General features: G+C 42.7%; 2 protein-coding genes across 2 annotated transcripts in view; both read right to left on the reverse strand.

Annotated features, from left to right (window-relative positions):
* Positions 1–1489: 1489 nt before the first annotated feature.
* Positions 1490–17353, reverse strand: ipo9 (importin 9). Its single transcript, XM_080892217.1, has 24 exons — positions 17080–17353; positions 15355–15416; positions 15158–15244; positions 14362–14563; positions 14040–14128; positions 13766–13852; positions 13486–13605; positions 13244–13344; positions 12778–12836; positions 12536–12687; positions 12344–12442; positions 9575–9681; positions 9353–9492; positions 8913–9075; positions 6568–6794; positions 6259–6407; positions 5721–5849; positions 5330–5605; positions 5043–5209; positions 4553–4686; positions 4342–4461; positions 3945–4058; positions 3755–3831; positions 1490–2280 (listed from the first exon to the last, which is right to left on the reverse strand). The coding sequence occupies exons 1-24, from the start codon at positions 17225–17227 to the stop codon at positions 2170–2172; spliced, it is 3120 nt and encodes a 1039-aa protein (XP_080748343.1). The 5' UTR covers positions 17228–17353; the 3' UTR covers positions 1490–2169.
* A 4047-nt stretch (positions 17354–21400) lies between these two features.
* Positions 21401–25962, reverse strand: part of LOC308403006 (guanine nucleotide-binding protein G(s) subunit alpha-like) — a 38011-nt gene continuing 33449 nt past the window's right edge. The window contains exons 10-12 of the mRNA XM_080892218.1: positions 25547–25677; positions 22995–23062; positions 21401–22372 (exon numbers count right to left, since the gene is read on the reverse strand). Of these exons, the coding sequence (XP_080748344.1) occupies positions 22226–22372; positions 22995–23062; positions 25547–25677 (346 nt within the window). The 3' untranslated portion in view covers positions 21401–22225. The remainder of the gene's footprint in view (positions 22373–22994; positions 23063–25546; positions 25678–25962) is intronic.

The following is a 25962-nucleotide window of genomic DNA, read 5'->3' on the forward strand; positions in this document are numbered from 1 at the left end:
AACCTGTTATTTATAGGAGATTAAAATAAACCACCTAACTAAGCCATATAAGCCCGGGTTCATTATTTTTTCTGTGAAAATATGCAACTATGAACCTCATTTGTATGAAGTTTCATTAAGTGGAAGGAAAAAACATAGAGATACGAAAAACTTTTTAAATACTCTCTCTGCCCACACAGCTGATCCTGCTCACCTGTTTGACCTTCTTAGTAGCTTTGCTACAATCTGTTAAGCTGGGAGACATGACACATTTGAAAGGAGAAGCACTCCACTCTGCACACACCAAACACGCTTAACGATAATGTGTGTTATGGACATTTTTTGTGGTGTTTTATAGTCATCTAAGTAGTGTTATATATTAACAAACTTTTAGATGGTTCAGATCATTAAAAATAAATAAACAATAGATAAAGATAATCTGAGTAGATACAAAATTAAGTTTTTAATTTATGATTTCATTTATTAAGGGAAATAAGTTATCCAAACACAGCTGGCCCTATGCGAAAAACGTTATTCCATCTTCTCGTTTAAACAGAAGCTGTTTGACAAAGTGAAGTAAGCTAAAAGATCTCAAAAACACATGGCACAATCTGAAGGAAGTCGAGAACTGACGAGAAACACATTCAATGACATGTATCAGTCTGGAAAGGGTTAAAAAGGCCATTTCTAAGGGTTTGGGACTCCAGTGAACCACGGCAAAGCCCATTATGCACAAATGGAAAAAACTTGGAACAGTGGTGAACCTTCCCAGGAGGACAGATGCTTTAGTGTGACCTTAAACAGTTCATTCATGCTAGAAAAATCTCCAATACGGCTGAATCAAAGCACCTCTGCAAAGAACAGTGGACCAAAATTGCAACATGCCAAACAGTCTGAGCTGTTTGGCATGTTGACATTCATGATTAGCAGATTCTGTTTTTAAATCCACATTAGCTTGTGTTGCCTACAAAGGTCCATTGGGGTAAGGAGCTCAGGAGCGAGCATAAACATCACATCCTTTTAGATTTTCTTGGAAAATTTAGTCATGAGTTCTATTAAAATAGAAACCAATCTACAGGAAACTCATTTTCAAAGAATCTGTTTGCATATTGGCATTATATCCACAACCTTTTGGCCTCTTTTTTTTGACTAGAACTGCTTTTCTCTTTTTACCTCTTGGGCTTCCAGATCTGCCACAGCTGAAAAGCACCGACTTCTTAGATTTTGCATTTTAAGCCTCAGGACGTAGCCCTGTTGAGACACTGCACTCTGCTGAGTGGACGATGCTTTTATGTTTGTGGCAAACCTGCGAGATCTTAAGTCCTGTATTTGTTTTCTTTGAATCAGTGATTAGTTGTTAATTCTGTAGTTTAATAATAATTTTGTTGCTTTCTGTTCCACCCTGGACTCCAAGTAAAGGTCAAAACAGACATGTCAGCAATCAGAGTCCGAGTAGGTGAAGCGTTTTTCTGTTTCAGTTGAAGTCGGACACAAAGACAGGAATCTGGTGATCATTCTGAAAATGTTGTCCTGCTGGGACTTTTATTTATAAATGTTTTCATCCCAAACGCCAATGGGTACAAGGAAATGACAAGGCTGTGAATCACCATGGCAACAGTGTTAATTCCCAAATACCCACCGTACCCAGATACACGTCAGCGGGTCTGAAAGCGCTTCATTTCCTGTTGTCAACAGTCTGTTTTATGGAATATAAGGCCGCCAATGTTTCTCTCCCTCTCGAACATCCCGGTGTTTTGTTTTCCTTCAGTCCATGTGAAGTTCTCCTGGAAGTGTTTCTCTGTCTTGCACCTCACTCGTTTCGTTTGTACAGAAACACACACAAAAATAAACGGGCTAAATTACAAACAACACGTGGCGAAAAAGTCCGTACATACATCAAGGTTCAACCTTCTCGTCCAGTTTGAAGTTCCTTCAAAATGGTGAGACTCTCTTCGGGAACTGACCGGTGCAGTCGCTCACCTCGCCACGCTGCTCGTTTTAACAGAGTCCTTCATCCCATCACAAGAATGTAGTAACAGGAGAGCTATGGACACGTGCATGAGTCTCTTCCCACCCCATCCCCCTCCTCTTTTATCAACTTCTCTTTTTCTTTTGCTGTAAATTCATTGTGAGGGTCATGTGACGGGGCTGATGATGGAAGATGATGTGCTGGAGCTGCAGACGGCGGGGCTAGAGGCCTATAGACTGAAGGGTTTGTCTCTCGGCTTGGTTGAGGTGGCCTGAGAACATGCTGTAGCACGGCTGCTGGGCGAACTGTGTCAGGAAGTCTGTAAGGTAAGCCTGAAGAGGAGACAGAGGATACAGTGGAGGTAATCAGGTGGTAAATCCTGTGGGGAAAACAACTTAAACATTTCTTCAGCTTTAGCTCAAACATTCAGTTGGATTCGAGGATAAAGCGATCAGTTTTTGGTGTTGTGACTTTACACCCGCGATTCAAAGCATGAATGGTTCCGGCCGGTCTTTGTACCCACCTAAAAATAAATGGATGGTTTGTATTTAAGGATTCAGAAGATGGTCTCAGAGCTGTCACAGTGACTCTTTGTACAACCCAAACCTTGAACTCATCGTAATCACTGACAGGAAAAGCAGCACATTAGCATATTTTAAAAAGCCGGAACCAATAATGCACTTTTTCATGGAATTCAGTTTTAGTCAGCACTCACAGGGCTTATCAGCCTCATCTCAATTTACCCCGTTTACAGCAGCAGTTCAACACGAACCAGCCGGTAAACACCGTTGTTCCGACTAACATTATTAATGGCTCGGTTCCTCAATAGTACACAACTCGACCCAATGCCATGCATCCTGAAAAATGCTTGTTTACCAGCAGATGAAAGTGCAAATTGCGTGTCTCGTCTCCAACATTAATCCAGCAGGCCATTTTATCCTAAAGCTCTGTTATAATTAGAGCGTCTTCTCATCTGATTTGACATTCTAGGGCAGAAAACGCTGGTAAACTCGCAGCAATGACCTTGGCCACTCTTAAGGGCTGCAGCCTCCCGGGCAGCTTATATATGAACATAATGTATTACAGTATGTCTGCTGGCATAATGGGTACAACCCAGTACTAGCAAGGTGACCTAATAAAGTGGCTGTTAAGTGCATAATACAGTCAATACATATTTCCCTTGTTAATACTTTGAATAGCTCACTATTGATACTCAAGATGGCAGTATAAGCTACAAACACGTGAGCAGAATATCTACACGGGTTGAAAGATGGGTAACAGAAAGGTAGTTCGTGAGGAGGTTTACTTATGTGCAACTGCTAAAAATCTATACATACACAGATATACTGTTGGCATCACTTAAGTAGATTTCAGCTACGGCCAAAAGAAAAGTACAGCACTGTAAATAGAGTTGTGTTAAATGAGGTTTAATTATCTCAAGCAGACATTTTCATTTATGAAATAGCAAAGATCCATGTTTTTATGCTTATGCATCAACCAGTGAAGATTAATCTGAGCAAGTCGATTGAACATTTAGTCTTCATTGATAGTTTATCAATGAAGACTAAATGTTCAATCTACATGATATTTGGCATAAATATCTAAATTATTGTTACTCATTCAAAGGGAACCAGCAGAAGTCTTTGACTTGTGTTTGACTAAGTGAAAGACAACAGAGAGGCCAATAAAATGTCAGAGGAAACCAGTAAAAACACAGAAGCTGGCTTTCATATTATTATTCTCTGTCGCTCCACAGCTCCAACCAGTGTGTCCCACCCACGCTTAGATCTGAAGTAAGACACTTACCTGCAGGTCAATCTGATATATGGGGTCTTTCAAGGCATCTGGATCATCCTCATCGTCGTCCTCGTAATAATCATCATCTATAAAAATAACATTTTATTCGCTGAGGTGAAACAACGTTCTGTCATGAACACAGAGAGGGAGCTGCTCTTAGAAGAAATTAAGATGAAATCCAGTGAGGAGATACTGGTACCGTATTTGTTAGCGGCAATGAGATCAGAAAGGAGCTGCCCCGCCAGCCCTTCGTCCTCGTCATCATCATCCTCCACCTCGTCCTCCCCCTGGTCCTCCCACATACCACTGGAATCTAAGATGAGCAGAAATAACAGCTGGTTACTGAAAGGTCTGCTGTCCCAGCAATTCAATAGAACAACTGAACAAACTGCGATTTTTCAGTAAGTCAGAAGGCTTCACCTGCCCAACATGATGCACTTCTAGAGACCTGAGTCAACATCACATTTAGGAACTACAAATATAATTGAATAAACGAGTGCATTTGTAAAAGGACTGGAGCTCCCCCAACAGGCCTGTGTGGAGTTTCTGACTTCTGGTGACGGTGTACTGGGGTCCACGAGTACATACTGACTCACCTTGGCTCCAGTCTGCGGCGTTCGTCCTGCTGGCGTTTGCCTCGACTACAGTCGAAAGCTCGTTAATGATCAACTTAAAGATCTTCACCAGCAAAGGAATGTTGGTCCAACGCTCTGGATCTGTTCAATCGAAACATTTGCATTTTCTCATGATAAAACTTCTGCTTTCAGCAGTCTCTCTGTTCAAGTTCAAAATCATTTAGTGTCTTACTCTTTGCAGATTTGGAGCGTGTGCGGATGCCGTCGTCTGGACTGTAGATTTCTTCACCTTTCACCACAATGTCCTGGAGACGTTTATCATCAGTGTTGAGACTGTGCTGCAGCAGCTTGCAGAGAGCCACCGTGCTGCAGGAATTCAAGAGTACATTTGAATGGACACGTTCTTATACATCGCTTTTACACTCTGAAAATGCTTTATACAACATGCCTTGTTCACCCATTCATACAAGCACTTTTTTTTAAATGCACGAGTGCTTTCACCATGGTGTTCACTTCTTCAGATACAGTCCATAATAGACAAAGCTGAGAGTTTGTGTATTCAGGTTCTTAGTCAGATCCACCTTTCACTCATCCCAATCACTTTTAAAACAACACAGCCTGAACTCAAAGCTGAAGGTTTTCATGTTCTGACATGACGCATGTTCTTCCTTTCAGATCTTCTTTCACTGTAGGCCAAAGTAAAATCGTTGTAGTTTTCTTACCTGACCTTCCCCTCGTACTGCCCGTAGAAAAGGTGCTGCCTGCTCATCCACTCGGTCATGACGAACTCCAGGGCGGGTTTCCCTGTCGGTCCAGGCAGGCTGCACAAAAACTCCAGCAGAGGTTCCAGCTGAGAGTGAACCAGGTGGGCAAACACCATGATCAGAGACTGGAGAGGGAGGAGAAACAGGAGGTGGTTCAGATACCGGCATCCAGTGGAACTCAATTAAAATAAAGAAATTCAGCCTGCGGCCCTTCGGCAAAGCCATCAACCATCTTTCCTTCCTACCTGCATGACACTGAGGGTCTCGGCTTGCTGCATCTTGCTCAGAATCGCTCGGAGGATCTGATCCAGCTGCTCACCGAGCTCAGTTCCAGCCCGAGAGATTAAAGTGGACACCAACCTGCCCACGAAGGCGGCAGTGAACTCGGACGTCCGGGGATCCAGCAGCTGGTTGACCACCTGCATGACGTACCAAAGGCCGCTGTTTCCCTGGTCGTCCCGCCACTGGACAACCTGCTCGAGGGCGATGGAGACGTACGCCCGCAGACACTCACCGCCGTTCTGGAGAGAGGAGCGAAGTGATCAATGTGTTACACCACATGCTACATTTTACACAGTTAAAGTGACCACGTGTGACATAATTATTTCTGGACCTTTTCGTCTTTGTTTTGTTTACCTGCATTATCGCATTGTCATCAGTGCGCAGGGTGCACTGTGCCACCACAGGAAACGCTTGGCACACCAACAGCTCTGACAGAGGGGATTTGGTGTTTCTGACAACTGTGGTCAGGATGTCAATGGACGTCTGCGACAGAGCAGGAGAACAGAAAGAGAAACCGATGTTTTCAGAAAGAATCATGATCTATCCTCAGCAATCGTCTCAGCTGGATGCAGAAAATGTCAAGTATTACATATTTAAAACACAAAAACCCCCACAAAGGGCATTTTTGGCTTCCACTGATCCACATTTCTTGGGCCAGTTCTTGTTTTTGTTGGTCTGCACGCTGACTGAAGCAATACTTATGCCCACTGTTACATGAAGACTCTTACTTGTATACTTTTTCTTCTTTAAATGTGGCAAATGTCACTGTGCAATCATTTCAAATAAGTTATTTTGAACTAACATAATAAATTATTTTTTAAAAGCAGACTGACACACATTATTGCACCTCGTAATTCTCTGAACAGCTTTGTATATGCCACCTGGTACTTACAGCGCACAGTCCGGTGGGGATCTTGTCATGTGGAGCCTGCATGATGCTGATAAGCGTGGGGATGAGACGCATCTGCATGGGGCCCTGACAGCCTTCAATCTGTGCCAGTTCCTTAAAGATGTCCTGAGCCAGGGATGCCACCACAGGGTCTGAGGACACGAGGACACAAATCTTATCACACCATGTCCTCATCCGGGAAGCACTTTGCTTGGAAAAGGTGGTACAACTTAAGATTTTGCAATCAGGTGCTGATGACCAGAGCATGCTGGGAATTTAGTTCAACAGTCAAAGAAGGTGTGAGTCAAGTACCGTTGTTATATTTAAGGAAAATGGCAATGGTGAGGGGGCAGATCTTATTCTCGGCACTGGTGGTGAACGCCGGGTCAACGGTGCAGACGATGCACAGCGTCTCCATGACAAGCGTCAGCACTTCAGAGCTGAACTGGGCGGCCAGTTGAACCAGTCCATCTAGGATGCTGGGGAGGAAGGGCTGAATGACATGTGTGCTCTCCGACAGTTTCAGCTGATCACAGTACCTGGAGACATGAACACGCAGCATCCTTAATATTTTTATAACTTTATAGTCACTGCTTTGAGGTAACACCTTTTCATGTGGGACTGTTGGCTCTACTTCATGATCTGTTTCATATTTTAGTGATGGACAAAACTAACAAGCACAGAAACCATGAAACAACTCAAGTTCAGACGAGGAAAGGATATGATGCGAAAAACCTACGAAACATAAAACCCAACTGCACAGCTGCTGAAAGAAATTAACTTATCTGATTACCTGTTGAAATTTAGACGAGAAATCAATGTGTTTGGTAAAGTTAAGCATACAGCCACTAGTCGGTCATCTTAATATCACTTAAATAGTTTAACTAATTTATGTTGTGGCTGAGTAACTTCCTGAAGTCACTGATGATGGCATGGGAGACCCACACAGAGCAAGATGCTTGAAAGTAGGGCTGGGCCATATTATACCGTTCACGGTAATACCGGTATAATGTTAGGCAACGATAGGAAAATGAAATATCGCGATAGAATGGGAGTAAAACGCACATGCGCAGTGCCTTTGTGTTCATACGCACATGGCCGATTGTTGAGTGAAACAGATGAACCAGAACTGGTTTGTAAAAATGGTGCAACTTCAGTGATGTGGAACTGGTTTGGTGTTTGTCCGTCAGATACACGACAAAGCACATTTTTTTGCAGAACATGCAAGCGGCCGTCGTTATTGTCGTATTTGTCGGACTAAGATGCTCTTAAATCTGGGAGTAATCTGGGTCCTAAACTCCGTATACTTCAGGTCAAACGAACACTGCAGCATCACTGAGAGTTAACTGTCTAAATTCTTTCATCTTTAATAAAACGATCAGCATTGCTGCTTTACCAGGTGTAACTATGAAGTTTAACTTCCAGGCATCCATGAAAACAAAATTTATTACATTTAATGGAGTTAGAAGTTAGCAGGAAGCTAGCGGAAGTTAGCTCGCTAGTTTCGCTAGTTACCTAAGCATGATATAGCATGTTCTGACTGAGAGATTTCTGAAAAAATTCAAACGTACAGCTCTGCTATCACTTCCAACATAAATGAAGACAGGAAACTAAACAGCAGTGACGTTTGTAGGGTTACTGAAGTTGGGCTAGCTGGTATATAATGATGTGCTACGTGATCGCTAGCGACACAGCTATGTTAGCATAACATAAACAGTGAAGCTGGAGGACGAACACTAACACTTTTCCACTTATAAAAGTTAACGTGAAGGTTCTTCATGGTTAGAGACAAATGCAATCGCATGGCAGGATGCTGTAAACGGACCAAACTTCAGTCAGGAGAACAACTGAGATAATCCATCCACAATACGAGGTTAGTCATTAATATACTGCAACAACATGGGAATAGAGCAGCTGCCAGAGAATTCAACATTAATGAATCAATGGTACAGAAGTGGAGGAAGCAAGAAGAATGAGTTTAATAAAGTTTGATTTATCTGACTGCTTTGTTTCGCTTAATGTGCCTTATAATCCCGTGCACCTTATGGTCCGAAAAATACGTACTGCACACTGCAGTTTAATGTTGCAAAGCACCTCTTTTTAACTTCAGTGGATATTATACATGGTTATGCTCAGGATATGTCAGCCCATTTCTACTGGAAATGCCTTTTGGTTAAATTTTCAGCAAGGAATTTGCATTTGCACTGTTACATTTTTATAAAGCTTTAATGTACATAAAAACCAGCTTCTTGTTTAAGTGAAAATAAATGGAAGGTTGTCTTTTTGCGCTAGTAATGTTGTGGAGTTGTATTTTGTCTCGCATCAATTATATCGTCAGTTATATCGTTATCGCAAATTTTCAAATATATATCGTGATAAATATTTTTGGCCATATCGCCCTGCTCTACTTGAAAGTGGACATTTAGAGGTTCCTTTAGAAATCTTTTATGAGATTCGGACAAGTCTAGGATAGTGGTTTTCCTTCTGTTCCCAGGTTTTGTGCAAATCTGAGATACCTGCCTGCTTTTTTAAACAGCTCCCGAATGTAACAGGCTACAACCTGTACCGTGGACCAAGACAAAGTTGCTCAATCACAAAATAAAAGGATGGTTTTCTTTTGGCGGTGACCTGGTTACAATTATGAACGGCTAGCTCACCCCCAGATGGCCCTGACCGCGGAGATGCGGAGAGAAGGCGGCCGGCAGTCATGGAGGGCGCTGACTGTGACCTGGAGAAACTGCTGGATGACCTCGGGAGACATGGCGGCTGTAAAGCGACTGGCCGCCCACAGAGCACGACCGAGAAGGAAGGGAGACGCCGCTGGGAAAGAAAAAACAAGCAAGATGAGGTGAGAAACATAAAGAGTGAAATAACCGTTTTCACGTTTCATTGCAGTTTGACGGCTTTGACTTGTTAAAAAAACCTAAAATATTAAAATGCAGTCTTTTATAGTTTATGGGGGAATTTCACGGCTTGTTAGATCATTCGAGGTCAGAGATATAACAAAGGACTCAAAGTTAGTTCTCGTCAGAAGTTCCACACTCTTGCAGAAAAAACTCAGGAGCTTTGTTCCTGTTTTTCTGCTGACCGGACTCACCAGTCAGGTTGAGATCACCCAGGACAACGCCGGCCAAAAAACCGTGCATGTCAAACTGGATGCGGCCATTTTTCACGTTCTCTGTGATGATGGTCTTGACTGAGCCGAGGGCCAACATACAGGCCTCGTGGATCTTCCACCTGTTTTAAAATAAAAGCAACATAAGGAACAGAAAGCGAAAACATAGAAAGCCAGACTGGCTGTGACCGAGTCTGCCCTCACCAGTGCTCATTGCCACCGTTTTTAGCCTGCTCTGCCTCCTGGAAGTGTCTGGTTGCAGCTGCTGCCAGCGCTGCTGCGCTCTCATTCTGAAACTCTGCAGCGACGGCCTGCAAAAAGAGGTCAAAGGTTACCGTCATGATACACCTGATCAGGGCGAACCCCAGGCTGAAAAGCGAGATCATGAGCAAGTACGACTTTGACACCACAACAAACTTCTGGATGTGTTTGACTGCACAGATCTAACCTCTTCTATCATAACACTGCATGAAACACACACAGTGTATAGTGAAAACAAAAACAAAACTGTTCCCATTTCTTTCACAGCTTTAAAATCTGCCTCCAGTGTCCGTGGAGGTTGTGTGTGTGTGTGTGTGTGTGTGTAGGAGAAGAAAAAGCAGAGCCAAGAGGATTATTTCCCTCAGTCTAAATACAGCTGCCTGGCAGACACGCACATCCTCATGTTCTCTGCTTTACAGCCTCAGATAAGTTCGACTTCTTGTAATTCTTTTTCATTTTATATAAATAATAACTGAAAGTTGTAAGATAAAACCTGCAAACTTATTGAAATACCTCTCTATAACCATCTTGGAACTGAAATGGCTCAAGTCAGTCAAACTAAACTAGATCAAGGAGGCTGTTAATTTACAAAAAAAAGTGCCTCTGTGTTTAAAAGCAGGCGTCATCTGTCAGCCAATTAAATAACAGCTCTCATACCTGAGACCTTTATCCAATAAGATTGCTTTACCTAAGCAGTAGGGGTGCAACAATACTCGTATTGATATTGAACCGCTCGATACAGTGCTTTCGGTCGTATGCATATGTATGAACAATACAATTTTTTTTATTTATTTTATCAACTTTTCATCTGACGATGCTGTCTGTGCTGAGCGCTAAGTGGATCTGCGTTCCACTACTCCGCCTAGGCTGCACTGTCGAGTGCAGATCCACTGAGCGCAGCGCAAGCTAGCAAGACAGAAGCTAAGCTCGTTGCAACATGGCAAATTGAACCTCCCCCACCCTCATTCAGATCTGGCCTTTGGAACTATTTTGGTTTTCATGTGAAGTATGACCCTGAAGGTCAGTGTTGGGGAGTAACGGAATACATGTACCGCCGTTACGTATTTAAAATACAAAATATGAGTAACTGTATTCCGTTACAGTTACCGTTTAAAAAGGTGGTATTCAGAATACAGTTACTTTGTTGAAATAAATGGATTACACGGCAGTACTTTCCTGTTTCATATCGTGGCGGGTCAGGACTGTTTGGGTTTTGTTTGACAGCTATGTTCTGTTGTTCCAGGTGGCAGCGTTACGGTTGCCATGGTTACAGGGTGACGCTCTCTCTCTGTGTGTTTCCTGGGTGAGAGAGCGCCTTTTGTTGTTGTTGTTGTTGTGCTAAGCTAACAGGCAGAATGCTACAAGCATAGCTCTAAAGAATGTAGCCTCATGGGCAGTGTAGTCCGTGCTGCAGGGAGAATGGACTGTCATACCCGTTATGTGTCTGTGAGCGCGAGGAGGGAGAAAAAAAGCGAGTGGAAAGGTACGAGTTGTCATCGAGGAAAAACGGGAGCTGGAAGCATGTAAATATAATAATAACCACTTCAGCCAAGAAGAGTGCCTGACGAGCCCAGTTGTAAGTAAGCTATTAAGACTCGACTGTACACCGTGTTCGTGTTTTCCTCCGAAACAATAAGTTCCGTTGGAGCAGTCTTTCAACGCCTCTCTCTGTCTCTCGCAAGAAAAGTTGACCCCCCCAACAAAGTAAAGCTATTTTTCGGCTACGAGCCGACAGGGACCCCGCCTTATTAGTCAGAGGTCCCTTTACTACAGTTCGGAGTCGTGGACCTTCAGTAATAGTAATAAATCACACAGCAATAGTACATTCACGTAGTTGTAAACAGCATGATAATATATTAAGTATTCCAAAGTATTCAGAATACGTTACTGTCATTGAGTAACGTAACGGAATACGTTACAGAATACATTTTGGGGCATGTATTCTGTAATGGAATACATTTTAAAAGTAACCTTCCCAACACTGCTGATGGTAAGCGTGTCATGGACAAAAATAAAACAGTATGTTGGATGTGCCACGCAATGCTCAATTGTTGGGAACTAGTGCGTTAGCGCAGTTAGCTTGTTAACGTATTGACGCCGTCCAGCCCCACGCACGGGGCGATCCGCGGTAGCTCATTAACGGAGATCTGCCGCGTTATGGCGTTAACGTCATTTCAACGAGATTAACGCTGACAGCACTAGTGGGAACACAACGAATATGACTGCACATTTACGCCGACATCATCCTAGTGCAAAGACAAGTGGAAGCAGAGAAAAACAACAAGCACACATGCTACAAACTTTACCCGAGTCATTTAGACAGCCGTTAGCACATGATTCTCCTTATGGGGACCTGATATGTTTAATATGCTGCTGAGAATATAGCCCAGAAGAAGTGTATAGTATAGCTTTTATTTTGGAAAGAGCCATTTCTCTGTAATAAACTCTCTTTTCCAAAGACGAATGATTTCTCGATCAGATAGATTTATTTTTATTTTGTTGTTTCAGCAACATTAAATTTAAAAACTGTACTTTTGAGTTAAAATATATATTTATAATTTTAATAAATTACAAATTTAAAAAGGCATGAACATTTTTTTTGCATCGAAAAAAATATCGAACCGTGACACCAAAGTATTGAACCAAACCGGGAATTTTGTGTATCGCTGCACTCCTACTAAGCAGTGATACTTTTTTTTGTTGTTCTCTCACCAGCAGCAGGTCCTGAGCAGAGATCCTGACAGAGTAGGAGAAGGTGTCATCATCCTCGTCCTCCACAAACTGCTGCGGGTTAGCTGTCCACACTTTGATCTGAAGAGAAACAACACAAATATACTTAGTTTTTTCTTTTTTTACTTCCACCTACACGTGCATCTTCTACCAGATGTTGCAGTCGTTTCTCACCTGGTCCTCAGTGATCTGCATGTACAGGATGATGTAATAGATGAGTTCAGGCAGCGCCTTCCTCACCGTGCTCTTCAACTTGTTGTTCTCCAGCAGCGTGTGGACAAACTCAAAGATGCTGAACACCAAATTCTCAAAGCCCAAAACCTCACCTGCAAAAACACAAGCAACCAAATAAATAAATAAGTGGATAACAATATTAATAACCATGTGTAACACAGCAAGACTTGAATTCTGCTCACCGTCTGAGTCTACTGGGTCGTCCACTTCCTCTGTGTAGTTCACTTCTGTTCTCACATAAGTGAAGATCTGGTTAAGGATCAATGCACTCACAAAAACGTTTTTCTCTCATTAATGGCTGTAAATTTAATTATTATATGAGATGACCCTATACAGACAGCTTGTCTGTGAAGTCCATTACCTTGTCACACCCCAGTGCTTCTTTAAGTATGTCAAAGGAGGTTTTGATCCTGCTGAGTAAGCAGGTGATTTCCATACATTAAAAACTGCGACAGTAATGTGGATTAGTGGTTTAGAGAAACTGTCAAATAAACAAGAGATCACAAGTCACAGCAAATGACCTGTCTGTCTGCAAGATGCCCAAAAGGAAGTCAAACCTCGAGGTAAGAAGTGTTCAGCCCCAAAACAAATGCTCTTCAAACGATTGCTGGGAGCGAGGAAACAGCTAATACATAGATGACAGGATATAAAGCTGCGCTTTCAGTCAGTGTATTCCACACAATGGGTAATATCTGCTGCATGGAGGACACCATGGGTTTGGGGAAGTTCTTTACCAATGCTGTCACTGCCTGTGAGACGAATAAGCAAAGAAAACAAGGATTTGAACCCTGGAAAGTAGCCACAGACAAAAAGAAAACTAAAAGACTGACTTAACGTTTGCAGATCATAATCAGTCCGACAAAAGGGTCCAAGTGCACAGAGTTTCTCACCTTGAGGACTTCCATCTTGAGGCCGCTATCAGACGTGGGCCCATCGGGCATCTGCAGGGCTTGGACAAACGCTTCTGTGAACTGCTGCACCACAGGGAAGATCAACGCTTTGGCTGCACCCTACACCCAGGTCAATAAGAACGATTATTAAAAAAACACAGCAACAGCGACTCAGGTCTATACCTTCCACTTTAATGCAGATATAAAAGTGATGCATGAGTAGAAGCCTTTTTGAAAGGCCATCAACTTAAAACTGAAACGTTTGCTGACCCCGCCTCACCTTTTCAAGCTCTTCAATAGCACAGATCAGGTTGGCACAGGTGGTGAATATCTCCACTGCTCTGGAGCGAGTACGAATACTGTAAACCTGCAAAAGTGAAAACAGTTCAGGGAGGCGATCCATGCCGGTGTATCACACAAATGCAATGTGCAGTCATTAATGGCAGTCACAGAAAACAGGACTGTTCAGACTGACAGCTGTAAAATGTGTGCCTGCATCCACAGAGGCTCAATACTGATAGAGATAAGGAGCACATAAGGAGATATAGGAGTACCTCTGCCATGGAAAAGATCTTATACATCTCTGGTAAGATGACTGGAGCCACTAGCGGCATCTGGGTGTCTGTCACCTCTCGAGTAAACTCTGCAAAAAAAAAAGAAGTTGTAAACTAAAGACTCTGAAAAATGGAAATGCATAAAGCTAATCTTCAAGAACTTAGCTGTAGTCTAAGCTAAAAAAACAACAAAAAAACTCAACTGCTCCTGAGATCACAGTCACTTTAAGCGTTGACTTCCAAAACGGATCAAATGTTTGTGCAACCTTTAAAATTCCCCAAGCAGATAGACTTATTGTGTTATTTATATGTTACTACATACCCGTGAGCACCCTCATGGCCCCGTGCACGGCATTAACGTCTCCGCTGACCAGCATCTCCATCAGGAGGGTGAAGAGCTGCGGCCACGCCTCAGGCCAGTCCCAGTGGGCGATGGCCGACACGGCGTACGCAACACTGGAGCGGACTTTGCTGATGGACTCCCGCAGACCGCTGGGCAGCAGCTCCCTAATGGCGGCTTTCGCCTGGAGGGGAACAACAAAAGTCCGACTCGCTTTGGCTTCAATCGTGTAACAGGGGTGTAGAGTTGGGTGATCTGCCCCTCCGCTCCCTCACTCTGACCACTGATTATACGTACTAATAATCAGACATAGGTCACTTTTACAATTACTTTCCTTCTTTGAGACGAGGCTGGATACCGAAGGCTGTTCTTAAAAAGGGCAAATTAAATACCACTGCAGGATTTATAAGCATTGCTGTTACTTCTTCTCAATTATGGATAAGTTATTATACTTCTCTGAGCGGGCAGCCACCTCTCAGATACTACAGCACCATGTGGCCTACAGAGTGAGTCCCTGCTGTAAGTGACAATGTCTTTACCCCCCTCAGTAATGATGAATCATCCTTTTGCCATTGCACTGTTGGAACAATACTAGCAGTGCCTGAAGCAGAGCGTTTTTGGTTTTTAATACATCTGAAAGCAGGCCTAAAACATGGTTTTTCTTCACTGTCATAATGCGTGAGAAATGATGTAGCTAAAGTTTGAATTTGCAACATAATTAAAAGTGTTTGAGATGCCTGAACATGCTTCCTGAGACTGAGGATGAAGCAGGGTTTACCTGATCTGTGGTTTCAGGAGGCCTGAACTTCTCCGATTGGGAACACCAGTGAGTCTCCACATACTGCTTCAGGATGACGGATGCCAACTGTAAACACAGCCAACCACACAAACAAGAAAATGATGAGGAACAACAGAAAAAGTGGTGTTTGTTGTAAAGGTTCATTTTTTTTCTTTTTCAGTTTCTCTCCTGCTCACCTGACGAATGGCAAGTGCTCCCTGAGGGTCGACTGTGAGTTCTGCCAGGTGGACGCCAAACTCTGCAATGTGAACAAATCAGCAAGGACAACAGGATATAAATACACAACTAAATGCATATCAGCTCGCTTAGAGCATGATGAATATAGAAAAAGCCAAATGTGGATGTATAAATACTGAATTTATAAATGAGGTTTTTGCTAATCCTACACATTTCCATTATTAATTTTCACTATGGTTTAAAGAGCCTGGCAAAATATGAAAATATGCATCCTTCAGCAGCAACAGGATGACAAGGGATCAGTGTGTGACATTAAGTAAGAGACATGAGACACACCATACAGGCAGAGGGAAAAAACTCGAGCGGAGCATGCTTTAGTCTGAACATGGCATGCAGGGTGCCAAAGACATCAGGGTGACATCAGGCGCCAGAAGACAATGTTAGTGCTGACAATCCCATAGCGCGGCTGCCTTAGAGCGGGGCCAGCGGAAAGGGTCGGCTCGCTGCGATACTGCAGTACAGCCGACATCAGTGCGCACAATTAGCCTTTCACCAGCAGCACGAGGACTGCAGGACAAACAATGGGAGGTCTAGCAGAGTCAGAGCTACACCCCCCTGGCTACAGTATCCATCTGTCCAAATTTTACTAAAAATCAGACAGAAAGTGTCTTTTTATTTCTCTATCAAAAAAAGAAGAAAAGTAATCAAGTCTTAAAACTTTGCCAACAGATGAACTGCATAAAGCAACACCACAAGATTACTTCAGGATCTACGTTAACATGTTCTAAGTACAAGCATCACTACTACTTTCTTTTCCCCCCTCATTAATACAATTCTGACACACATTCTGTGACTTTGATGGTTTCCTCCTACACTGAAGCCTCAGACTTTTCCCACTCCATATGAAACACTAACAGCTCTTTCATTGGCCATCCTGTGTGTACTGCCCTCCCTGCTGGTCCTGATGGTGCAGGAAGCTGGAAGTCTGGGAGAAGCCCCTGCCCCCCGGGGACACATCTTCGCGGGAAAAAAAAACAATCTGTCAGTAAGGCATTCAATTGTTAGCATAGTGACGGCGCAATTAATGAATGTTTAATATTAGGCAGGCGGCGAATCCGCTATTGTCCGGGCGGTCAAACAGCGGATTTTGGAGTTTGCGTGAACGTGACCAAAGTAGCTGCTCTCAAAAAAGGAGAGAGACAGAAAAAAGTGGTAATATTTTTTATCAAGATGTTCACGCGCACCTGGCTGAAAAGACCACGCGACTCTTGTCTTTCCCTTTGGTTTACTGACGCAGATGTTGAACCCAGAGTCGATCCCGCCGCCGTGCTGCTGAGGCCGGGGTGCACACAGCTCCCATGTGCTTCATCAAACTTGGTAACTAGGTCCGAGCTACTGACCACACTTGTGACACATCCGGCTGTCCGAACCGATCGCCTGAGCAAAGCAACCGGCCAGTCTCGAACCCCAATCGAAGATCATCATCATTATTATCTTAATCATCACCAACTCCTGGAAATGTGGCCTAATGTTTGCTCCGGGGAGCCAGGACAGTCGCTCAGCTAACGTAATGACTGCTAGCTTAGTCACAAAGTTAGCCCCAATAACGGCGGCCGTCAGCTGTTCGCGCACTGGGCGCGAAGCGGAGGCCCCCGTGCTGTTAATAAGCGACAACACCCCGGTTAACTTCTCAAAGCGCTGTTCAGACCCCGGCTGCCACTCACCCTCTGTCACTTCCAGCACTTTGATCTGCTCCTCCGCGGCGGCGCGCACTTCTTGGACCGGGGACAGGATGGCCGTCAGCGTCTCGATCAGAGCCTCTTTAAGTCCCTGCTGGACCGAACCGGGCCGAACGCTACCCGCTGCACTCATGCCTGCTGTGTTTTCACCCGCAGCCCGCTACAGTCAGTCTACCAGCAGCTGTAGCACCACCACCCGGGGAGGAGCGACGAGCCACGGCCACAGAGGCGAAGCGCGCCAATGCATGGAAACACGGAGGCGGGGTTTTTGCGGGAGGAAGTGTGTTTGTCGTCCGGTTAGGCCCACGTGTTTTTCTCCCTTTGTTTTTGTTTTTATATTTTAGCGCCCTCTGGTGGAGCGGAGGAAATTTATGATTTTGAGCTCAGGTAAATAATAATAATAATAATTATAATAATAATAATAATTATTATTATTATTATTATTATTATTATACTAGTTGTAGTATTGCGTATAGTAGAGCTCTCATAGTAAAGGCTATATTAAAGATTTTGTGTTATTGCAGGCATGGTTCATGGAAACTTAGATAGTGAGATCCACTGTGATGTATGGTAAGGAGACGGTGGCACACTAACATGAAGACAGGAGGCTGGAGGTGCCAGTTGAAGATGTTGACAATTTCATTGGGAGTGGCCAGGATAATTAGATGAGTTAATCAGATTGATAGTTCAGGTTGAACAGTTTGGAGACAAAGTTAGTTTGGACATGTGCTGAGGAAGGATAGTGGACAGAGTCGAGAAGGACATGCAGAGGAAAGTTGGGGTGAGAGCCAGAGGCAGATGATCTGCTGTGGCATAACAGTTTCTATGCGCTATACGGCATATGTAGCTCTCCAGAAGACTGGTAACATGTCCTGGGTGTACCCCACCTGGCCCCATGACAGAAGTGGAAATGGATGGATGGAGTTATATATATTTATATTTGTCTCGCCATATAAAGAGGTCAAAGTAACCGTAGCCTAACCTTAAGTGTGAACAACTTGCAAAATCTTGGAGGAATCTGAGCTACCAGCTTCACCATATAATCCTACAGCGAAACAGTGTGTGCAATTTGCAAGGCTGTTACATTTACATCCCTAATACTTTCCCTTCACACTGTTAATCATAAAATGTGTGGCGGTTTGGATGTCTGAATATAAAAATCTTGTGTTATTATTCACTGCTCTAAGATGTACAACATACAGGAAAAATGACTTATGGAAAACTAGCAAATATTGTAGAAACTCAATTACAAAATATAATTTTTTTCTTGTAAAATCCCCACTCGTATGTGACTTTGGCAAATATGTAAATATAAAAAGCATAAAAAAAGTATCAAAACTAACCATACGCTCTGTTGCCAGTTATGAGGTATACCTTGGTAAAAGCAATAGTCCATGGACCTGGAAACCAATGTCCCAAACTAAAGAAGGGACATTGGTTTCCAGGCCTATAATTATATACTTACAGAAAATCCATTAAATGTGGTGCTCCTCAAGGCTCCATCTTAGGTCCTCTTTTATTCCCTTTTCTCTCTCGTTACATGTTACTCTTTGGCTACATCTCTCAAAAAGAGAATATTTATTATTGCCAACATGTGGATCTGCCACGCTGCCACATTAGTCGATAATGCCATGAAACGTTTGACTTATGCTGTATGAAGAAAATCTTTGACTTTTTGGGATGATCGCAAATCACAGATTTTATTTATCATTTGCTTTTAAAGAACTCCATGGATCAGCCAGCACCACAATATAGAACAATAGTTCTAATACCATACTGTGGCTCTAGGTCACTGAGGTCCTCCTCCAAACTTCTTTCAGACCCCAGCTCTTGACTAAGAACCAAAGTTGACAAGACTTTGCAGGGCTCATCCAGAAAGCAGCAATCATTTCTTGAAACTCACCTTTTAGTCAAGTCTGAGGTGCCTCGTAGTTTCTGTCAAGTCCATTGTGAACATGCTGCTCTTTCACTTGTTCTATATTTTCGTATTTGTAGAATTGATTTTCTTTTAATAATTTTTACCTTGAGTTTTTTTTTAATTAAAATGACTACTACTAGTCTGAAAAACAGAAAATATCCACTGAGCAGAGGTGCTCTGCATAATAGCCAGTCTGCTTCAAGTTGATAGGAAGGCAAGACAGGTAAGACGATAACCCAAATAACTCATTACAACAAAGGTATGCAGAAAAATGTTCCGTCTTGATGAGTCTTGTTTTCTGCAGACGTCAGACGTTGGGTTAAACAACATGAGAGCACGGATAAATCCTGCCGTGTGTGAGTGTCTTGAGGCTGCTGGTGGTCTAATTGTGTGGGGACTTTTTTTGGCACACTCTTGGCCCTTTAGTACCAAACTTTAAACAGCAAGTATTGTTGCTGACCATATCCATTCCTTTATGATCACAGTTGAACCATCTCCTTTATATAAAGCACAATTTCACAGAATTTGAATAATCTCAAACTAGTTTCTTCAACGTGTTTAAAATATTGACTGTACTCAAAGGGCCTCCACAGCCACCAGATTTCAACCCAACAGAGGACTTTTAGGATGTGGTGGAATGAGAAATTTGCATCATGGATGTGCAGCAACTGTGCGATTTTGTCATATGACTATAAACTGAAATCTCTGAGGAATCTTTTTCCAGCACCTTCTTCATGAAGAATTAAGACAGTTCTGAAGCCAAAGGAGGTCCAACCCAGTACAGGCAAGATGTACCTAATATAGTGGCTGGTGAGTGTATATGTGACTTTGTTTTTATTTTTTAATTTGTTATGCACTCTTTCTTTCTCTATATGAATAAAACATGATATACTCTGAACAGTTACCACTTGTGATAAAAAAAAAAGAAAAGAAAATAAGGTTAATAAAATATGAATCCCCCCACTAATCATTAAGGACTGGATTCACTGCGTGGCTGAGGTGTTAGACAGCGACTGCTTCAGCTCGTGTAATGTTGATCTAATATACCGATTTCTAAGAACAAACCAAAGACTAAAACAACCGTTTCCTCTTGTTTGAGCAAAAAGAATTTGGTTTATGTAGAAACAAGCAATGTTTTGCAACTGGATATTTCCCTCCTCTCCAAAAGAGTTAAAGCTAAAAATAAAAAAAAGAGAAATGAACACCCACCCCGCTGCACCCAGAATTGCCACCACCTGAAAATATTTGCAGGTTACGGACAGAAAGCAAAGGAAACCCGGGCGACAGCTCACAAGGGTGATGGGGAGGTAAGTGTACAGTACATATATATAAAATATAAAATCTGACATATATTTTATATATATATATATATTAAATTGTGTTAGGATTCAGTATCGTTCACTACACAGCATTAAAGTGGTGTGTCTTATTATCTTTTTTCCTTCATTTTTCTTTTTTCCAACGCTATCATATAAACCAGAGGAGAGTCAAAACAAAACAAATGAATCAACGAACAAACAAATGTGGGAATAAAATGGAAACTAAGCAACAGACGAAAGGCCCGATCCGATGCCTGTTCCCCGTCCCCCTCCACCCCACAACCACCCTCCCCAGCGGGAGGGGTGAGCTAGCCCGGACGAGGTGGGACAGACCCGTCCAGCTGTACAGCGCAGTGAAACATAACTTACATATTAGCTCATTTTTACACGTACAGTCGTGATCAAGGCACAGGGATCTTCTACAAGTTTTTTTTTTTTTTTTTTTTCAATAAAGTTGTACAAAATAATACATTTTACAGTCTGTACAGGAATAATAGTCCAGCAGTAAAATAAAGACAGACGTACTTAAAGCCAGGAAGGGAGGAGGTGGGAATGGGAGAAGTGAGAGAACAAGACGAAAGGTAAACGGTGTGGAGGTGGGTCATAGTGTGGACAAGGAGGCCTGTGAGTGCATGTGCACGGGTGTGTGTGTTAGTGTGTCCGTGTGTGCTGCCAGGTCAGAATGTCGCATCCAGCCCCGACGAGTCGTTTCTTCAACTTCGTACGTTCCTTTTGCGTCGTCATGCTTTCCTTGTTAAATAAAAATTCCACATATTCAATAGTTGTCAAATAGCAGCAGGAGCAAAGGGGGCGAGGATGTATATATTTTATATATGTGTGTATGTGTGTGTGTGGCTGTTGGAGGTTTAAATGGTGCACAAAGGCAGATCTCACACACACAGTGTACACCCACACACAACATGGGGTAAAAACTAACAAAAACTTAAAAGTTGAATTGCGTTATTACAGGAATATATAATATTTATATTTATATATTTATATATATATATATACATATTTATATACACACATATATAAATATCTATATATATAGCTTGGATTTTTTGCACTGCATGAAGTTCACTGGTATGCATGAGTTTATGCATTGTATGATATTCATCTTGTTTATTTTTTTTTATTTTTTTCTGTTGTTGTTTTCTGCATCCCTCCTTGGTTGGATTCTTGAAGAGCCGTGTGGTCTTCTGTTAGAGTCACGCTCACGTCCGCAGGCATCCATTAGTCAATTAGTCCATCTGTCCATCTCTGGGCACAAAACAGCCCTCCTCTGTATCATTTTGCCACCCTCGCTGTCCGCCGTTCCCTTCCTTCGTGTTCAGCACTAGGTGAATAAACTCGTCCCTCTCAGAAGGCATTATTCAATTTAGCCTCTGCCGACTTTGGAAAGCAGTAGAACTTGACTTTTGAAAGGCTCTGTGAGAGTGTATGCGTCTTACTGCTGTATTAAAACCTATCTGAAGTCGTCTCTCATATCTGTGTGTGTTTGTGTACCTGTGAGCATGTGTGTTCATTTAACTGAGAGAGAGCTAAAAGGAGAGTTCGCCTACACTCAGGGATTCCAGTCCTGACCCTCTTTCCTGGGTCAAAGTGTGGCTGAGTACAGCAGTCAGTCCAGGCTGATAGTTGATGATGTGGTGTATCTGTAACAACGTTTCCTTTGTTTTGAAAAGAGTCTTTCCGCTGTTCAGCTTTTCTGCAGTTGTGTTTATCGGGAGAAGCTGTATCGGAGTGGAGGGGAGGGCAAGGCGCTCAGTTGCTTGCTCAGATGTTAGGTGAAGTTGGTGGAAGTGGATGAGTGATTGGCTAACTGGTCGGGAGGGGGTGTTTAGCTAGGTATGATGATAGGTAGTTAGGTAAGATTGGACGCCGCTGCCAATCACAAGAGCTCATACTGCCGTAGGTGCATCCTCTGTATGATGTCGCGACAGTCATTGAAGACGCGGCGGATGTTTTCTGTGTCAACCGCACAGGTGAAGTGGGGATAACAGTAATGCCGCCCGTCTCCGCTGGCTGTGCTGATCCTCTGAGAAAAGAGACACACAAAGACTAGTTGGTACTGACGATGCCCGCAGAGTAACGCTGATCTAAACTTGTCTACCACTTTTTATTATATAGAAGGGAGTATCTGTATATTATCGTTTCTATATTATCATGTATTTTTTTAATGTAACTATTGAGCTGTCATACATTCCTAATATCCAAAGTTAAAAAAAACCTTATGGGCGAAAATCAGAGAACACTTATATATGCAGTATACTCATTAAAATATAATTATTCTAACACCAAACTGAGGGAGAACTTTTTTCCAGTGGCAGGTATTATACTCACCCACTGATACACATTGATAGTTTATGTACTCTGGTGTAGTGACAAAATCTACATCTCTGGGACATAAGCGGTCCATCAAATGCTCAAAAACACTGAAACTATGTTCAGCTCCTTCAGCAGTGCCAGAGTAGAGAGACTGAGTGGAGTTCAAGCCAATTTGGAAACCACATCCCATGTAAATCAGCCTCTAAAGGAATTTTGTCAGGAATATAACTCAAACCTCATATTAGTCTTTTATGTCATATAAAGAATAGAAAAAAGGGAAACTAAAGTCAAAGAGGCAAAACAGGTTTTGCCTCTTTGACTTTTGTACACACCAGAAATTCATCCCGTATGAAGTACTTTGCCCTGGTAACACGGGGATCTTCACCTGGCTCTGGTATTGCTGTTGGAAGAAGAAATCTGGTCACATTCGAGTCACCTTCACGCTGCAGCATTAAATAGTCACACGGTGCAGCACTGTTACCACAGAATAAACCACATTAGAGTTAAACTGGTAAAAATGGCCAATACTTTACTTGATCTCGGGACCGTAACTACTGATTCTCACTGAGCGTGAGGAGAAAAACCTCAGCATGTTTACATATTAACTAGGGGTGCAACGATACACAAAATTCACGGTTCGGTTCGGTTCGATACTTTGGTGTCACGGTTCGATATTTTTTCGATACAAAAAAAATGTTCATGCCTTCTTAATTTGTCATTTATTAAAATTATAAATATATATTTTAACTCAAAAGTACAGTTTTTAAATTTAACCCTAACCCTTGTGCGTGTTTTTTATTTTGACAGCGAATGCGCACCTGCGGACCACTTATGTGCAGCCCTGGTTATATAGCTCGTCATATTGCAGCCACAGAAATTATTTTGTCCATGAAACCATAAAGCTGCACTTTCTTTTTGCCTTATAGTCTGATTTGTCATAACTTCTCCGTTTTGTGGTAAGCTTTTCTTTGGCTGTCACTTCTTCACCCTGACCTGTCTTATTTGGCTCAGCAGAACTGAAATGCTTTTACACACGCACTCACATAAGCTCAGCGATTCTCTGCACGATCAACCTCTCACATGTTTAAGCTGCGGGAGATTTCACTTGTCATGTTTGCATAGTAAGCTAACGATTAATAAGACGATGTCAGAGGAATTGGTGCACAAATTATCATCACTCACAGATCAGTGCTGTCGCTCTCTATACACAGTTCGCACGATTGCAAAGTGAAAGCAAAAAAACAAGCGCAAATTCAAACGCGACTTCAATATGTCACATATTGACAGTGGCTCACCGATGCCAATGACATAATTACCCAGCTACATTTCTGAAAGAATGCAAAAGCATTGACATATATTTTTCCTACAATAGCCCGACGGGCAGGGAAGAGATAGAATTTTGGTAGCCCGACTGAAAAAAATCGCTAGCTCCAGGACGTCGGGCTAGCGATATTGCAAGCCCTGTATCTGATTGAGGAATCACTCATCTTTGGAAAAGAGAGTTTATTACAGAGAAATGTCTCTTTCCAAAATAAAAGCTATACTATCCGCTTCTTCTGGGCTATATTCTCAGCAGCATAAGGAGAATCATGTGCTAACAGCTGTCTAAATGACTCGGCTAAAGTTAGTAGCATGCTTGCTTTTTTTTGTCTGCTTCCACTTGTCTTTGCACTAGGATGATGTCGGCGTAAATGTGCAGTCATATTCGTTGTGTTCCCACTAGTGCTTTCAGGTTAATCTCGTTGAAATGACCTTAACGCCACAACACGGCAAATCTCCGTTAACGAGCTACCGCCGATCACTCCGTGCATGGGGCTAGACGGCCAACACGTTAACGAGCTAACTGCGCTAACACACTAGTTCACACCAATGTAATTGAGCATTGCATGGCACATCCAACATACTGTTTTACTTTAGTCCATGACTCGCTTACCTTCAGGGTCATACGTCACATGAAAACCAAAATAATTCCAAACGCCAGATCTGAATGAGGTTCAATTTGCCATGTTGCAAGTAGAGCTTAACTTCTGTCTCGCTAGCTTGCCCTGCGCTCTTCCTTCTGACTATGCTGTCTGTGTTGAGCGCTCAGTGGATCTGCGCTCGACAGTGCAGCCTAGGCGGAGTAGTCGAACGCAGATTCACTGAGCGCTCAACACAGACAGCATCGTCAGAAGGAAAATTGATAAAATAAATTACAAATGTTGTATTGTTCGATACATATGCGTACCGAACCGAAAGCACTGTATCGAACGGTTCAATATCGATACGAATATCGTTGCACCCCTAATATTAACATGTCAGTGCACTGCGGGCGTTAGCATGTGTGACATTTCGATGGAGCACTCAGAACTCAAACTAACCAAGAGCTCCGGCCGTGAAGTCACACGGACACACGATCTAACTGGATAACAGGAGGCAGAGCCTTCAGTTATCAGGCTGCTTTGCTGTGGAACCAGCTCCCAGGGAGGACTGTATTAGGTGATCATGAACCATCCCTTTGTTATTCTGGCTTTGGCTCTGGTCGGTTTATATGCAACATCTGCACATCATAAAGTGTACTCTCCAGTTTTTTGTTCATGCTGTAGCCACGCTTCCGTTTCTTTGTCATCTCTGGATTGTTTCCCCTCTTTGAGTCTCGGTCTGCTGGTGGTCTCTCTGGAGTGCCTGTTCATAGTGAACTTTTGGATAATACAGCTTCTCCCTCTGATGTTGTACGCTCTCTAACTTGTTCCTTGAGATGAAAGTTGTTAACAGGAGCTATATAAATATTATTGTATTAAAGTGGACAGTTCTGGGGATGTTATATCATCAGGGATAATGTTTGGGGGGAAAAAAAGACTGACAGCAAGATGAAGATGAGCAGATCTAAGAGCGCCAGCCTTACCATCATCAGGCGTAGTGTAGCGTGCAAACTCTGGGAAATACTCCTCAATTTTAGATTTTCCTGCCAAAACCTTCTCAGCAAGCAGGTCCTGTTTGTTCAGGAAGAGGATTACAGAAATGGTCCGTAGCCACCTGCGGAGGGAAGTGAGCAAGTTCAGACCAAGGTTAGTTTCAGACCCAAAACATGTGTTGCTGGAGAGTCACTGTTTTAAAAGTAGAAATTACATTTTAATAGACTTTGGCTGGAGAACACAGCAATAATTTACTCTCTGGAGTTCTGGGTTAAAAAGGTCTTAGAGCTTCTGCCATAAACAGCCCATATGGAGTCAAAGGCGGACATGGTGTCTGCTCAGAGCTTTGTCCCTCTACATATACACCCTGAATCAGAAATTTCACATTTTCTTGATTTTCAGAAGA

The sequence above is a fragment of the Rhamphochromis sp. 'chilingali' genome (assembly GCF_963969265.1).
Source record: "Rhamphochromis sp. 'chilingali' genome assembly, chromosome: 9".
Taxonomy (NCBI): domain Eukaryota; kingdom Metazoa; phylum Chordata; class Actinopteri; order Cichliformes; family Cichlidae; genus Rhamphochromis; species Rhamphochromis sp. 'chilingali'.

Bases quoted from the DNA above. Each gene is read 5' to 3' on its own strand.
- ipo9 (XM_080892217.1), bottom strand. From the start codon at position 17,227: ATGAGTGCAGCGGGTAGCGTTCGGCCCGGTTCGGTCCAGCAGGGACTT. The intron at 14,129-14,361 runs GTATGTAGTAAC...TTTTTTTTGCAG, and splicing joins GGCCATGAGGGTGCTCACGG to AGTTTACTCGAGAGGTGACA. The intron at 12,443-12,535 runs GTGAGAAACGAC...GTTTCTCTTCAG, and splicing joins TGCAGATCACTGAGGACCAG to ATCAAAGTGTGGACAGCTAA.